The sequence below is a fragment of the Ceratotherium simum genome, chromosome X (assembly GCF_057802395.1).
Source record: "Ceratotherium simum simum isolate JZ-2026a chromosome X, ASM5780239v1, whole genome shotgun sequence".
NCBI classification, from domain to species: Eukaryota; Metazoa; Chordata; class Mammalia; order Perissodactyla; family Rhinocerotidae; genus Ceratotherium; species Ceratotherium simum.
The window spans coordinates 128675890-128692223 of record NC_141940.1 but is presented as its reverse complement, the minus strand read 5'-3'; the positions used below and the strand labels follow the sequence as shown (position 1 = coordinate 128692223).

At 49.3% G+C, this 16334-nt stretch overlaps 1 protein-coding gene across 1 annotated transcript in view; it reads left to right on the top strand.

The window, feature by feature from the left end:
* LOC101407912 (interleukin-3 receptor subunit alpha) overlaps positions 1-16334 on the top strand; it is a 62513-nt gene that overhangs the window by 25723 nt on the left and 20456 nt on the right. The window contains exons 10-11 of the mRNA XM_087426744.1: positions 8258-8356; positions 15585-15703. Coding sequence (XP_087282870.1) covers positions 8258-8356; positions 15585-15703 — 218 coding nt within the window. The remainder of the gene's footprint in view (positions 1-8257; positions 8357-15584; positions 15704-16334) is intronic.

The window sequence follows — 16334 nt, the reverse complement described above, 5'->3', positions numbered from 1 at the left end:
TGGATTAGGGTGGCCCCATCTGCCTAGGAGCCCACCCCTGAGAGCCATGCTGCCCCTGATCAAGGGTTTCGCTGTGAGGGGAAGGGTCTTGCCGGCCTCATCCTCCTCGCAGAGCTGGCCGTGTCCCCGAGAGAGCATGCCCTGTCCCAGGGGATTCTGGGTGCATGTGCAACATGGTGGAGGGAAATTCTGGGTCCGTCCCTCTGCCTGTCGTAAAGAGCATTCTCTGAAAAGTGAGGGGCCGAGGACCCCCATCTCTGCCCTCTGCCAAAACCCTTACGGATCAGCTGCGTCTCCCGGGGTGCGGCCCCACATCTGTGAATTAAGGACCAGTGAGAGGATTCAAGGAAATAAACACCCGGGAATAGGGGGCTCTCGCTGTGGGCTGGAAGTTAATAAGGGTCATGAATGGGGGCTTCACACAGCCCTTGGAGACAGGAGAGGCCACAGGAGCAAGTGGGGACAGGAACCCTACAGGGGACCTGGGAGGGTCCCAGAACCCAGCCAGGCAGAAAGCTCACGGGGGAGGACAGGGGTCTCCAGGGAAGACAGCACTGGGCATCTTTTGGAGAAGAAAGGAATCTCAGAGGCCAGAATCCCCGAGGGCATCGGGGTGCCCACCTCGAGCCCCGAGCCGGGGAGATGGGTTACGAGGGCCGGCTCTGAGGACGTGGTCTGTGCTCCCAGGACCGGGGTCTTAGGGGCCAGACCCTGCCTCCTCCCTCTGGGTAAAGGAGTGAAGGGCAGAGGGGAGGACCCTGCCCTCCTCCTGCAAGGGGGCCGAGGTGCCCCGGGTCAGGGAGTGGGGACCGATATCCACTGCAGGAAGCTGATGGGGGGCACTGGAGACCCCCAGAGAGGGTTGGGGTCAGGACCCTGTCCCCTCATCCATCACAGGGGACCCCCTCTCAGAGGCAGCTGCCCCCAAAACCCCCACACCCACCTCCGGACAGGAGGCGAGGTGGGAGGCAGAGGGGAGACGCCCCCAGGAGCCTCCCAGGCCGGACCACCGATGCAAATCTTCCTTCGACAAGATTCCTGGCAACCGTGACGCTGGACCGGACGTTACATTTCTGAGCTGAGATGAGGCAGCAACTTGGAAACATCTTGGCTCTGGGTGACCAGGCTCCCCAAGAAAGATGGAAAAGACTTGACAGTTGCCCACGGGGACCTGGGGCCACGGGGCTCCGTTCTGGCTCTCTCCTTAGAGATGATGATCACATGCGAAGCATCTCAGAGGCCCAGACGCTCCACGGCTGGGGTCACGGTGTGGACCGCCACCTCTGGACGCCACTGTCCGTCTCTGAACCCCACAGCAGCCCAGAGGCAACAGGGATGTGCAGAAGGGCTGGTGGCTTCTCTGGGGTCACTTGGCTACTGGGTGACCGAGAAGGGACCCAACCCATGGTCCCCGGCCATTCCACCTGCGTCTAACACTCTTCACTGGAGTTGGGAAAAAAATATCAGAACCAACCATGTTTGGATGACCTCCATCTATGCTGCAAATAATGTTTATTCTGTCGCTTCTGGGTTTCTCAATTTTAGGCGTTTACTGTTGATTCCGCTGTGGAAGATGTGGGTTCAGTTTCTTTCAACGCCGCCCACCACGTCCTGAAAAGTCCATCCCAAGGTGCACTCATGGCCTCCATCCTCCAACATAGTGCCGCCATATTGGTGGGTGGTTCAGTCTTGAGGATGTACCCAACGATTACCACGTAAACACTACTCACTGCTGCCAATTGGCTAAATTTCCTCCCGCCATGTTCAGACCCATTTGGCGGTCTACACTTTTCATCCTCTTGGAGAAATTTCTCGTAGTTTTTTGGATCTGCTCCAGAGCAGATCTGAGTCCAGAGCCATCTGGACCAGTTGCTGTCCGTGCCTGGGGTGGACAGCTGTCTCCCTGGGAACTGCTACCCATGTCCCCTCACTTCTCTATTGGGTGGATCCGTGGTCCTGTGTCTTCTTTTTTCTTGGTTTATAGTTTTTCACCCTTCGGGATCCTCCTGACAAAGGATGCTTGGTAGGTCAACATTTTGAGACCGTGCTCACCTGACCACGTCTGTGCTCAGGCAGAAAGTTTGTCCTGGCATAGAATTGTAAGGCATAAATCTTATTTATATTTTTTCCCAGATTTTTTTAAGGCCTTGTGTTGTAACATCCAAGGTTGATTTTCTCTCTGGAAGGTTCTAGAATCTTCTGCTTGTCCCTCACGTTCTGGAGGAGCGTGCTGACATGGCCTTCCTTCATCACGACGCCCAGTTCTCCATGACCCCCTCCATGGGGAACTCATGTCCTCCGGCACTGAGAAATGTTCTGAACTAATCAGCGAAGATTCCTCCATCTATCTTCTCTTTAGTTTTTTCTGCAACCCCTCTTACTTGAACATAGGGTGGGCCGGTCCTGTTCTATCATTTTCTTACTATCTGCATTTTCTGGGATGTTTTTCTTTTTTGATACTTTGTAGTTTTTCTCACCTTTATCTTTCAAAACATCAGTGGATTTTATTTGTAACATTTATTTGCAACATTGTCACAACCAAATTCTTGACTTCTTTTTGTTTTCTTAATATGCCTTTTCCCCCTCTGGTCCTGTTGTGCTTTTGTGAGTGTTAACAATTTTTGAAAAGCTTTCAACCCTGTGACTCGTGTCTTTCCTGTAACTTGATTCCCACCCTCCACCCCCATTTCTTTGTCTGTTTTGGGTTCAATTTTCCGACAGCTCGTAAATTTTGGTTGTTGGCTCTTGTTCAAGGACGAGGGACTGAACAGGTGGCGGGGAAGCTTGGACCGAGCGGGTGGGGCCTGGAGGCACATTCTGCAGAGAGGGCTTTCCCGTCTGCAGAGAGGGAGGCATTCTGGAAGTCAGTGGAGGAAGGGGGTCCCCGCATTTCCATGCAAATGTGCCTTAATCGCCTCCACTCCCCGAGACCCTGTCCAGAGACCCTCCAGAGACCAAACCTCAAGCCTCCTTTGGGGTTACAGGTGACACCAGCCGGGCTATGGGCGTGGGGTGGACCCGGGGGTATAGCCTTTGGGAAGCAGACGTGTGACCCATGGTCTGTAGATTGTCCCTCCCTCCTCCCCACCTCTGGATGCCCGGGGGCCTCTGAATTCCAGCCACTTATGCTGCAAACACTGGGGTACATCTCACCTGACCCCACGGCCAGTGAGGGCTCAGCTTTCTCTGGTCTGCTAGTCCATTACCGACCGTCCTTCGGTCTTCCAGCCCCCACGATGCTTTTCTGTTGTGGCCTCTTTTTGTTCTGGTCTTTTAGAGAAAAAAAGAAAGAAAGAAAGAGAGGGAAGCCAGACCCCCTCCCATTTGGTGGTGCCGGGGAGCCAGAGGAGGCCGTGTCTGCACCCCGCATCTTGATCTGACTCACCTCTCCACTTCTGGCCTCACCTCTCTTATCAGAGTCCTGAGTGGCGGGAGGAGCCGGGTGTGTTGTAATGGGGGGCAACCTCTCGGGTCATCTTGGTCTCCTTATCTCTCACAGCCCCCACTTCTGCCTGAGGAGCTGGTTCCTCCGATGGCATCTCTAGTTCCTCTTTGTCCCCTGAGGTCCCCTGCCCCTGCCTTCTGCCTCTCGCCCGTGCTCCGTGCTCTCCACACCTGGAGCTGTGCACCTGCCCTGTGGGGCATCACCCAGAGCTGGTTGGAATGCCCCCCCAGGCCTGTGCATCAGAATCCGCATCTCAACTCCACCTCCAGAGCATCGGGGTGCACGCTGCCGTGGAGAAGGGGCCAGCTCAGGCTCAGCTGGACGATGGTGGGCAGTCCTGTGGGTGGGGTCCACTCTGGACTCCTCATCATCCCTGATCCCATCCGTCCCCCACGTCCACCTAGACCACCCACAGCGCTGCTGTGGGTCCCAGACCGAGGGGTCTTTGCATTTCCAACACCACACATTTCGGAATTGCCTGAATTCTTGAGATGTGGAGGAGGGAGGTGGAGAAAGGGTCTGGTCCTTCCTTTGGGGGGAGAGCTGCTTTCGTCTCCAAGTGGGACTGGTCGGCCACCTAGATTCATGATCTGAGGACAGTGGGCGAATGTAGGAGTGTCCTGGGGCAGCCATAACAAAGGACCCCCAACCAGGGGCTTAAACCACAGGAATTCACCCTCCCCCAGTGCTGGAGACCAGACGTCTGAGATGAAGGGGTCACAAGGCTGCGCTCCCTCCACAGGCTCCAGGGGAGGGTCCTTCCTGCCTCTTCCAGCTTCTGGGGCTCCAGGCGTCCCTGGGCTGGTGGCCGCCTCCCTCCATCTCTGCCTCCGTCTCCACGTGGCTGCGTTCTCCTTGTGGGTCTCTAGGTCCCCCTGATCATCTTCTTATAAGAACCCTGGTCCTGCTGGACCCGTCAACCACCCACTTCCAGTGCGAGTCTGTCTTCTCTCAATCAAGGACGCCTTTGATGTCCCTGTTTCCGGATAAATTTGCCTGCTGAGATCGCAGGTGGACATACATCTGGGGGGATGAGGGGAGACACAATTCAACCCATAAAGGAGCCAGCCTCGGGGGAGAAGGCTGCAGGGAAGGGGGGGTGGGGCTTGAACTTGGGAGCGATGACCAGACGGACCGCAGAGGTGGCCGCTGTACATGAGGACCAGGGATGGCCAGGAGGGTCTGAGCGAGGGGACGTGATGGATTTCAGCTGCAAAGGAAACCAGGGGGCCCTTGGCACATGCCACACGAAGATGGGCCTTGACCCCGTAAGCCCTGAGCAGCTACGGAATTGGGGACACAGGGTCACCTTCCTGCCCGGGAGGGCGGCAGGGGTCTTTCCGTTGGGACCGCAGGAGGAAGACGGCCCGGGGGCCATTCACACTCCTGGGGTTAATTCACCGCCTCAGGAAATTGCCCAAGCAGGGTGAATGGTGAGCAGCGCTTAGGACGATGACAAAGAGGAACGGGCAGAGAAAAATGAGAATAGAAAAGCACACTTTTGAGAAAAAGCACGCTGGTTCCAGGGAGAGCCCGCAGCTGTTCCCGTTCTGCTGACCCCAAAGTTTAAGCCACAGACAGAAACAGACGGAGGGAGGGGGGGCGGGGGTCTCTGGCCGGGTCACATGCCCCACCCTCATTGGGTGGGATTTTCAGGGGTGGGGCCCCACCCGGAGACTATAAAAAAGCTGAATCAATCGGGAGAAAGGAAGCTTCGGTTTCTCTTTGGGGAGCCGTCCTCCAGCACAGCTGAGAAAATACGGGGGAAGGGGGAGCCCGGAGGAAGGACTTCCAGGACGGCTGGGCGAGCGCCAGGAGGGGGCTGCCTCCGTCCCCTGGACTTTGCTCTGCGTCCCAGGTAAGACCCCGCTCCGTCTCAGGGCAGGACGAGGGAGAGAAGGCAGGCGGCAGGGGCTGCAGCCCCGGGGGACCCCCAGCATCTGAATACGGCGGGTTCCCCTGAGATACGGGGTTCGTGGGCAACGCACCCCAGATTCAGCATGAGGATGCTGCGTATCTCGCTAAGAATTGTGACAGTGATGTAATCAGTGTTACAGGCTGAAATGGGAACGGGCTGCTGTGTTCAGTTAAAGAGATGTAGCAAGAAAATGTATTTTTGACACTTTTTCACCTTTTTTGAAGTGGCCACTGGAAAATGTAAACATGCAAATGAGGCTATAGGGCTGTTTCTGTTGGGGGGCGCTGGACCAGGCTGGGCAGTGGGCTTGTTCCTGACGTCCAGTGCAGCCTGCCTGGGAGCTGCTTGGGGGCTGGGTCCCCAGGGTCCGTGGTCCTCAAAGCCCTCGTGGGACTCAGTTGGCCATGAAGGGCTTGTGAAACAGACATCCTGCATGGCACCACGATTCACGGTCGCCAAGAGGTGGACACAGCCATCGGTGGATGAACGGACAGACAGAACATGGTCCCCCACGCAGTGGAATATTACTCAGCCATGAACAGGAGTGAAGCACTGACACGGCTACAACCTGGATGGACCTTGAACACGTGATGCTCAGTGAGAGAAACAAACACGAAAGGCCACAGAGTGTGTGATCCCATTTATATGAAATGTCCAGAATAGGGAAATTAGTGTTTGCCAGGGGCTGGGGGACGGAGATGGGGAGTCGCTGCTGATGGTGACAAGGTCTCCTTTTGGGGTGATGAGAATGTGCCAGAACCAGATAGAGGCGATGGTTGCACAACCCTGTGGATGTGCTAAATGCCGCCGAATCGTGCCTTTTAAAAGGGTGAGTTTTATGGGATGTGAATTTCACCTCGACAAAAATATTAATAAATAAACATTTAAAAACGCAGCTCCCTGGGCCTCCCCTCAAGATTGCTGCCCGGACTGAGGTCCTAAGCGATGATGTTGATGGGGGTGCCGAGGACTGCATTTGGGGCAGCCCCGTGACAGGGCACTCACCCCCTGGCTCCCCCAGGGTGGGGGCTCCAGACCCCTGACATTCACCTGGTCATGAGCGCCCACCCCGTCTGAGTCTCTGGCAGGACTTTTGATTCTTCGTGACCCGCTAGCCGCAGCATCCTCCACTGTCACTGGCGGAGAGACGGGCTCACGTCCCCTCCCCCGAGGCAGCAGGGTCCTGAGCCCCGTTCCCCCTTATCTGGCCCCTTATGCGCTGACCCCAGTCCCATGCTCACGTCTGGGGGCTGAGTTTTCTCCAGGCCGGCCCCTTCCCTTCATAATTTGGGGAACAGCCAGCTACGACGACGTGGTTAGTGCAATTTGGCTCTTTAAGGGATGTGAACATCTTCGAGAGGGGAAAGATGCCTTATGGGGTCAGCGTCACTACGCTGGACCCCCTCTGTGTATGTGGGGGCTTGACTCACCGGAGCAGACAGGAACCGATGCCCACTGCCCCCGGGACACAGTGGGGCTGCTGGACCTGTCTTCATTAAGTAAGGTGAGTCCCAGGCCATCTTGTCATGTATTTGTTTAAAATTCTGATCTTTTCCTCATCATGCATTTATCACTTTGAACTTTTGTAAATGTTGCGCTAAAATGTTATTTATCGTGACGATGGGTTGGGGGCACCCCCTTCAACTTTGTGCCCAATGCCTCGCTCTCCTCACCCTAGTCCCTGCATTACAAATGGATTATGAGATATCTGTCCCTGGATGGGTCCCGAGGGACAGGCAATTCTGGGTCTTCCCCATCCCCGTCTCCTGGACGGGGGTCTCTCGGCCTGCCCCCGGGCTCAGCGGGAAGCACTGTGCGTATCAGCATCTTCTGCCAGATTTGTGCAAAAGTTGGCACCTGTTGGAGACCATTCTCGGTCCCAGTGTTGAGACGCAAAATCTGGGAGCCTCAGGACTGGGTGGGGAGAGCAGGTGAGACCCCCGATGGAGTCCGGGTTGGGTCCCACGATGGGGGACAGGAAGGCCCAGAACGAGGTGGGGAGAGTCCGTGGCCCCGATCTTCCATCCCAGCCAAGTTTCTCCAGGTGGAGTGGCCTGGAGGGGGTGCATTTTGTGCACAGAGAGCCTGACCCCTGGTGAAGGGGGTGGCCCCCATGGCAGGCGAGGGTCTGAGGCTCTGCTGTGGGGTCGTCTACTTGTGTGGCAGCCACCAGTCGGCCCCCACGGCGCTCGCGACATTTACAAAAGAAGCATCAGGGTGGGGAGGAATGAGGGTCCACCAGGAGACCCTGATGCTGACGGCCGGGGTGGGTGCAGAAGACCGGCCAGCTGGGTGAGGGTCCGGGAGGGCCAGCCTGCATGGGGGCTTCATGGGGACCCTGGGAAACACTCCCGGCTGGGACGCTGGCACAGCCCAGCGTTCAGTTCCTGTAACTCGGTCCGTTCAGGAAATTTGGTCTGCGTCGATTTCAGACTTTTAATTAAACTTCCTTCCACGGCTTTGTGATCAAAGTGTTTCCTGGCACTCGGGTGGCGTGTGCTTTCCCGGTCTCTGGATGAGGCTGGAGCCAAGAGCGTGTTCAAACCCCGGGGCGGGGGCTGACATATACACACAGATGCACACACGTGCACACACACACAGGCAGGCACATGCACACAGACGTGCACAAGACACGTGCGCACGCACACACGTATTTGCACACACAGGCATATAAACACACAGGCATGCACACGTGTACACACATGGATATGCACACACGTACACACACGCATCTGTACATGTGTGCACACACAACCGCATGCACACATGCACACGCACGGGAGACTTTCCTCCTAGACGTCCTGGAATGTTGTTCCCTAAGGGCTCAACAGCCTCCCCGCCTCTCTCCTCCACCCCAGAACCACACCCCGAGGTAATGCTCTCTTCTCTTCCAGCACACGCCCTCCCTCCCCAGGGACCTGCCTTCTCCATGGCTTTCCTCTGGCTGGCCGTGTTTCTGATGCCCGTCTCCTGCCTGCTGCACACGGACCAGGGTAGGCACCCGGGGAAAGCCACGTGCGTGAGGTTTGCGGGTCTGTCGGGTGTTGTTTTTCAGATACACTGTTTACTGTGAGATGGCTGTAGATTCACACGCAGCCGTAACATGTAATTCAGGGAAGAGGATCATCTTGCAAAACTGATACAATGTCACAGCCGGAATCTTGAGGTTGATACTCTCAAGATGCCGGGTCTTTGGATGTAGCTTGGGCGCCAGGACCGATCGCTTGCCTTCACCCAGGATTATTATTCCGGTAGGAAATTGTGTTCCACCTGTATCATCCTATTCCTGGGTGGGGTCGTTGGAAAGCCCATGGTTATGAGCTGAATTGCGTCCCCACCAAATTCATATGTTGATGTCCTAACCTTCAGAACCTAGAGATGTGAGTTACTTGGAAATAGGGTCTTTGCAGATCTGATTAAGTTCAAACAAGTTGCTTTCTTGTTTTTAAGCCCATGCAAAATCCCATTAGAACCACAGAGCGCCAAGCTCTCTCTGTGCCAGGAAATGGCACTTCGGCCCTAAGCCAGGCAGCCTGGGACGTCGACGTCACTCATCTGCAGAAACCACTGTGTTTTCGGATGACCGCGCCTCGGCCAGCCAGAGCAGCCACCTGGATAGGCAGTGTGTTCCCTCCGTGACCAAGGACGGAGGCCACAGTCTGTGCCCAGTCAGAGAAAGGTTGCAGCCTTCGGGTCCCCTTCAGGATCCATCCAATGTCCTGGGCGTCTTTACGAGTCTTGCTTTCCCTGGGGGGATAAATGCGTAGTTCAAATCTCCTAAAGGAGACATTTTTTTTTAAACCCGAAAGGCAACATGTTTTGGGGGCAAGTCCATCCTGTTTTTCTCCCTTGCATGATGGAGATTGACAGACGGAGCCAATTAGGATTTCCTTGCTTTCCGTGAAGCTCGCAGCAGATTTAATCGTCATGACGATTTAATGAAAGATAATGAGATTCAATAGTAACACGGACTAATAAGGTGGAAAAGGATGACTAAGATCCCTGAGCGGTCCAGGCCCATTTCCGGCTGTCAGTGTCCGGCTGCCCTTGAGTGACAGCTGCGGCTGATGGACGTGGGGCAGAGAATATCCCAGGGGACGCCAGCCGGCTGCTTGAGGAGGGTCCCCGAGGTGGCAGGGACCCCGGGGAAGCTCTCGGCTCTGTGGGCACAGAGATTTGACATGAGAGGGTCCAACTGGATGATCTTCACGGCAGTCTAACCTCAGGTCCCACAATATGCAGGCGTGGACCGAGGTTCTGTAGCCCGCTCCCGAGCTACCCAGCCATCCCCAGGGTCTCAATGACTTGAGTTGCAGTAACAGTCTCGATATCTTGTAACCTTTTAGAAGTTCATTCTTTCCCCAAATCATAGTGGAATTCGGGTGTTTTGTGGGGTGGGGTGGGGTGGGGGGTGTATCAGTCTCCTGGGGCTGCTGTCTTTGTCAGCTCGGGCAGCCGTAACAAAATACCAGACTTAAATGACAGACATTTATTTCTCTCAGTCCTGGAGACCAGACGTCTGAGGTCAAGCGGTCGCAGGGCCGCGCTCCCTCCGGAGGCTCCAGGGGAGGGTCCTTCCTGCCTCTTCCAGCGTCTGGGGCTCCAGGCGTCCCTGGGCTGGTAGCCGCCTCCCTCCATCTCTGCCTCCGTCTCCACGTGGCTCCTCCTCTGTGTCTGTGTCTCCTCTTCTGTCTCTGATGACGATACTGTCACTGGATTTAGAGCCACCCTCTTCCAGGATGAGCTCATCTCCATCCTTCACTCAATCACGTCTGCAAAGAACTTGTTTGCAAACACGGTCCCATTCTGAGGTCCTGGGGGTTAGGGACCCAGCATGAATTTGAGGGGGACACAATTCAGCCCACACCCAACAACAAGAGACTCAGGAGGTCTGGGAGGGGCCCCCGTGCCCCAGGTCCCAGTATCAACTGGACTCCTCTCCCAGTGCCTGTCTTCGTCTGCCCTCCTGACCCAGGGCAGAGGATGCCGCCATGTTTGTGGTCACTTCAGGCCCGGGGGTGTTCTAGAATCACTGACCACAGGCAGGAAGTGAGTTGTTCGAGTCTTAAGGAGAAGTGGTTAGTCCTCCACCATTGAGTCTGAATTAGCTCAAGGATTGTCATAGATTTCTTTCCTCAGGGTAAGGAAGTTTTCTTCCATTCCCAGTTTCCTGTGTTTTTAATCCCAAATGGGTGTTAAATTTCTTTTCTGCTTCTGTCTCTTGATAAGATCATCAGTTTGCTGTTAATAGGGTGAATGGTATGGATGGTTAAGACAACCTTGCGTTCCTGGAATCAACCTCTCGGCTCAGGAGGTATTATTACTAGTTTTATTTATTGCTGGATTTTATTTCCCGATATTTCGTGAAGGAATTTTGTGTCTACGTTTATAAGGGATATTGGACTCTGGTTTACCTTTAACGTCTTTGTCTGATTTTGGTATCGGGATAACGCTGGACCCATAAAATGAGTCAGAAAATGTTTCCCTGCTTTTCTCTTCTGAAAGTTTGTGCACGTTGATACGATTTCTTCCTTAAATGTCTCATAGAATTCGCCAGCAAAGTTATATGTGCTTTCTTGATGGGAAGGCTTTTCCTTACATCTTCTATCCCTTTAGTATTTATTGGGCTATTCAGATTTTGTATTTCTCGCGTCAGTGTTGTTAATTTGTGTCTTTCAAGAAGTTTGTTCTTGTGCTCTGTTGTTGAATGCATTGGCATAAATTTGTTCAAACCGCCCCCTTATTAGTCTTTCAGAATCTACAGGATCTGTATCATTGTCCTTTCTTTCATTCCTAAAATTGGTCATTTTTCCCCTTTCTTTTTTTTCTTGATCAGCCCAGCTCGAGGTATTTGAATTATATTGTTTTTGCATAGAACCAGCTTTCGGTTTTCCTCACTATCTATATAGTTTTTCCATTTTCTTTTCCATTGATTTTTATTCTCTTTATTATTTTAGGGAAGCTTTTTTAGGTTTAATTTCTTTTAAGGTTACTTTCCTCTTCTTTCTCTAACTTGTTAATATGGAAAGTTAGATTACTGAATTTAAACTGTTCTTCTTTTCTGCCATAAACATGAAATCTTACGAATTTCCTTCTGAGCACTTCTATAGCTGCACCCCACTTTTTTTTGTTGTTTTCATTTTTCTTTAGTTCAAAACATTTTCTAAATTTCCTTGTGATTTCTTCTATGACCCATGTGGTAATTTAGAAATGTGTTGTTTCATTTGTATATGTTTGGTATTTTCCAGATTTTTTTTATTGATCTCAAATTTAATCCTATTGTAGTCAGAGAATATACTGTGAATGATTTAAATCTTTTAGAATGTACAAGGACTTCTTTCACATCCCAGTACGTGGTCTATTTTAATTAATCTTCCCTGTGCAACTGGTAAAAATATGCATTCTGCCCTTATGGACTATGCTGTTCCATCAATAAGGTCAAATTGATTGATATTTTTTATCAAGTCCTCTGTAGACTTACTGTTTTCTATTTATTCTATCTATTTGAGAGGGGGGTTATGCTTATGCCTTACGTGTTTTGAAGCTTTGTTATTAGGAGCATACATACTAGGATGAAGTGGCCATTTTATCATTTGGAAAGGTCCATTTTTATCCCTGGAAATACTCCTGGTCCTGAAGTTTATTTTGACTTGTATTAACATAGCAATTCCAGGTTTTATATGACTAGAGTTTCCATAAAATGTGCTTTTCTATTATTTTAAATTAAACTATATTTAAAGTACCTTTGTTGCAGACAGCATACTGTGGGGTACTTTTTTAATCGAGTCTGACAAATTTTTCTTTCCATTGGAGTGTTTAGACCATTTACATGTAATTATTAATATGGTTGGGTTTAATTCTACCATTTTGCTACTTGTTTGCTATTTTTCTCAGTTTTTCTTTGTTTTTTTTCCCCCTCTTTTCCTGACTTCTTTCCAATTAACTATTTGTTAGTGTTCAGTTTTTTTTCCTCCATTGGCTTTTTGGCTGTCCCTCTTTCTTTCACTGATTTTGTGGTTCCTTTGGGTTTAAAGTGTGCTCCATTAGTCGATCACATTCTATCTTCAAATGTTATTCTCCTTCACATTTGATGTAGGAACCTTGAAACGGTATACTTTTACTTCTCATGTCATCCTTCATGCTCTGTCACACATTTTACTTGTACACATCTTGTAAAGCCCACAATACACTGTGATTATTTTTATTTTAAACAATCACCTTGTTTAAATATTATAAATGAGGAAAAAGGTTTATATGTTTACCTACACATTTACTATTTTGGTGGACATTCCCTGTGTATTCCTGTTCACTTTCTTTTTGCATTTCTTTGTGCAGGTCTGAGTTTCCCTCTGGTGTTATTTTCCTTCAGCTGGAAGAGTCTCCATTAACATTTCTTATAGACCTGGTATTCCGGCAAGAAATTCTTTCAGTTTTTGTTAGCCTAAAAATGGCTTTACTTCACCCTCCATTTCTTGCTAGATATAAAATGCTAGGTCAGCAGGGGATTTTGTGATGGTTATTTTTCTTCCAGCATTTAGAGATGTCATTCTCCTTTCTTCTGTTTTCCACTATTTCTACTGAGAAATCAGCGATAATTCTTATCTTTGTTCTCTAATATGTACTGTGTCTTTTTTCCTCTGGTAGTCTTTGAGATTTTCTTTACGCCACTCTTTTTTTATGCAATTTGATTGTGATGTCTCTTGGAATTTGTTTGTTTTTTGTTGGTACGTGTCTGTCTGTGTGTCTCTGTGTGTGTATCTTGTGTAGGGCTTCTGAGCTTCCTGGATCCACGGGTTTATAATTGTATTAGGTTCGGAAAATTTTCAGCCACTATTGCTTCAAATATTTTTCTCACCCACTTGGGCCCCAGACAAGTATACGCTCACCCACTTTGTATTGTCACACAAGTCACTGAGGTTGTCATTTGTCAGCCTTTTTCCCTTGAGTCTCCATCTTTTTTCTCTTGGGTCTTCAGCGTGGACACTTTCTATTGCTGTGTCTTCAAGTTCACCGACCTTTTCTTCTTCAGGGTCTCATCTGATTTAAGCCCATGCAGGGAGTTTTTCGTTTCAGATGTTCTATGTTCTACCTCTAGAAGTTCTATTTGGTTCTTTCTTTTTTTGTATCTTCCATTCCTCACTGCACTGTGTTCATCTTTTCCTTTAAGTCCTTGAACATATTTACAACAGCTATTGTAACATCCTCATCTGTTAACTTCATCGTCTGTCATTTATGAGACTCTTTCTATGGACTGATGTTTCTTCCTGGGCACAGGAAGCACATTCCTGCTTCTCTGTATATCGAATAACTTTTCATTGGGTGCTGCATGTTGTAAATGATGGGTTGGTGACAGCCTGGTGTTTTGGTCTTCCTTTAAAGACGTTGAGTTTGTTTTGTTAGCCGATTATTTTATTGGCGGATCCTTGTTTTAAAGCTTTTTCAGGGTGAGTCTGGAGTAGCTTTAGCTGGCACTTGTTTCTCCCTGACACAAAGGCGTACTTTTCTGGGGTCTCTACTAACGCCTTTTGTATTTAGCAAGGAATCTCCACCCTGTCTGGTTGGGACTTGAATGTCTCCCACCTCCAAATTAACTCTCAGGATTGCTCAGCTCAGAGTGTCAAGTCATTTCTTCACAAGTAGTTTTCAGAGTCCTGCATTGCCTCTTATCCAACATCTGAAAGGAGTCGATTTATGTATTTTGCCCAGATTTGCAGTTGCTTATGATGAGAGATAAATGTGAGACTAGCTACTTTATCATGACTGGAAGAGTATTTCCCATCATCTATAGCTTTTAAAAGTGTCTCAGAATGGAGAACACTAGTTCTTCATTCTCTTCTTTCAGAACACTGGAGAACGGTGAGTGTGTTGCAGGAGACAATCTCGTGCATATTTGCATTGATTTTGTTGCATTTGTCTTTACAGATTTTCTTTTTCTCTTTTTTATTAAAATGTTTTATTTGTGAGCACAACCATAATTGGGTGGAGAATAACCACTCTGAAAGAGCATAGGTGGACTTTATTGAATAATTAATGACAAGAAACTCCCTTTTTATGTCATTTTACACTATATATATGTGTATATATATACATACGTATTTTTATTTATATAAATATAGTATTTATAAAAATAAAATGTAATATTTTTATTACTTATATAAGTGTAGTATTTAGAGAAATAACCTCAAATATGATAAAAGCATGCTAAAACTAATATTTACTAGAACATCACTCATATCTGTTTTAATGATATGTAGTGTTTTTTGGCAGAGGGGAATGTAAATTTTGAGGCATAATAATCCATTAAAAATGACATGTTCAACTTATAAGCAATTTCCCAGATGAGTTTTTTTAAGGAATAAATTAGGTTAGGAGAATATAATGCCAGAAACCCAGATATTCATAGGGTTCGGTCTTGCTCATCCAACTAGGTTATTGATCTTGATAACGCATCATGGGACTTACAGTTTGTAAACTGTATAAAAGTTTATAAACAGTCATTTTCTCTAAGTCCTCCAAATGAAGGGTCACAGACAAAACCTGAAAAAGCATCCGATGTACCTTTATAGCTTTGAGTTATTGGCACAATGTGATTGAGTAACACCTCCTACATTGTTAAGCGAGTCATTGACAAAATACATTGAGTCCTGCGATCTCCTTCCACGTCGACACTGTGGCACAGAAATATATGCTTTGGTTACATTTCAAAACTTAATCAAACGTATGTACTCTGGGAGATTTCCCAACAATATTAGGATTGCCCAAACAGTCTGTAAACTAGGTAAGAAAATGAATATCACCGCGTAATTATTGGGCCTCATATTTTATGAAGTACAGCAAAATATATATATATATTATTGCAATTTGCAAGCCATACCAAAATCCCAGTCTGGATAGGAGACTCTGAGCTGGATAGCCAAGCCAGAATTTGTTCTCAGCGAGAAAAACGTTCTGTGAGATACCTGGTCACGGAAGGTGAATTTTGCATGAACAGGGATGGCAGAGGGGGTCTGCTTTTCTGACTTGTTTTTTCTATCATTGAGCTCGTGAGATCAATAAGGCAGTATTGCTTCACGGCCTCTGCCAGCTCCTGGGGCTTTCTCGTCTGTGTAGAGCTCCACTTCCCAAGGATACAGGCCAACTCAGTGGGAGAAAGGCATTCCCATCGAGATACTGGTTTAAGTATCTTGAGTGTCTCCTGACTCTAACCCATAAACATTTCAGATGCAAACTCACCAATTAAGAACTTAAGGATGGAGCCGAGAAGTCGAAGATTGACCTGGGACCTCAATGGAAATGTTACTGAAATTAAGTGTGTTGAAAATCCAAATTATCCCATAAAGGTAAGCCATATTCGCTGTGTGTAGCGTGGTAGACATTTCCCTCTCTTTCAGTAATCTGACACCAGCAGAGTCCAAAGGTTAAGTCCGTCTCTGGCACCACAGAGACCCGGGTTCTGTAGAATGTGGGGTGACTTGATTGCAGGCAACCCCGTGGCTCAGGGTTCCTCATCTGTCAGACGCCTAAGATGGTACCCACATGAGACGATTGATGTGAAAATGGGCTGAGATACGGCAGGAAGACGACCAAGCCCGACCAAGAGGGCACGCTCAGAAATCACTGTTCCCCTCATCACCTGCCAACCCCCATCCGACTCCCCCGCTGTGTCCTTTCCTGGCTTCCGAGGTCTTGAGAACTGTGACAGATTGCATGGGCAAGCCGTGGTGGGAATCCAAACCACTTACAACTCAAAGTGCCTCATGAGGTAGAAGCATCCATCACTTCCTTCAGAATAAACTTGTTTCCTCAAATTACTCTTGATTTAACCCACCCCAAAACACAGCCCTGGATTGGTCTGCTAGAGCTGCCAGAATGAAGAATCCCAGACTGGGGTCTTAAACAACAGGAATTTATTCCTGGAGGCTGGAAGGCCAAGATCAATGGTTGGTTCCCCTGAGGCCTCTCTTCTTGGCG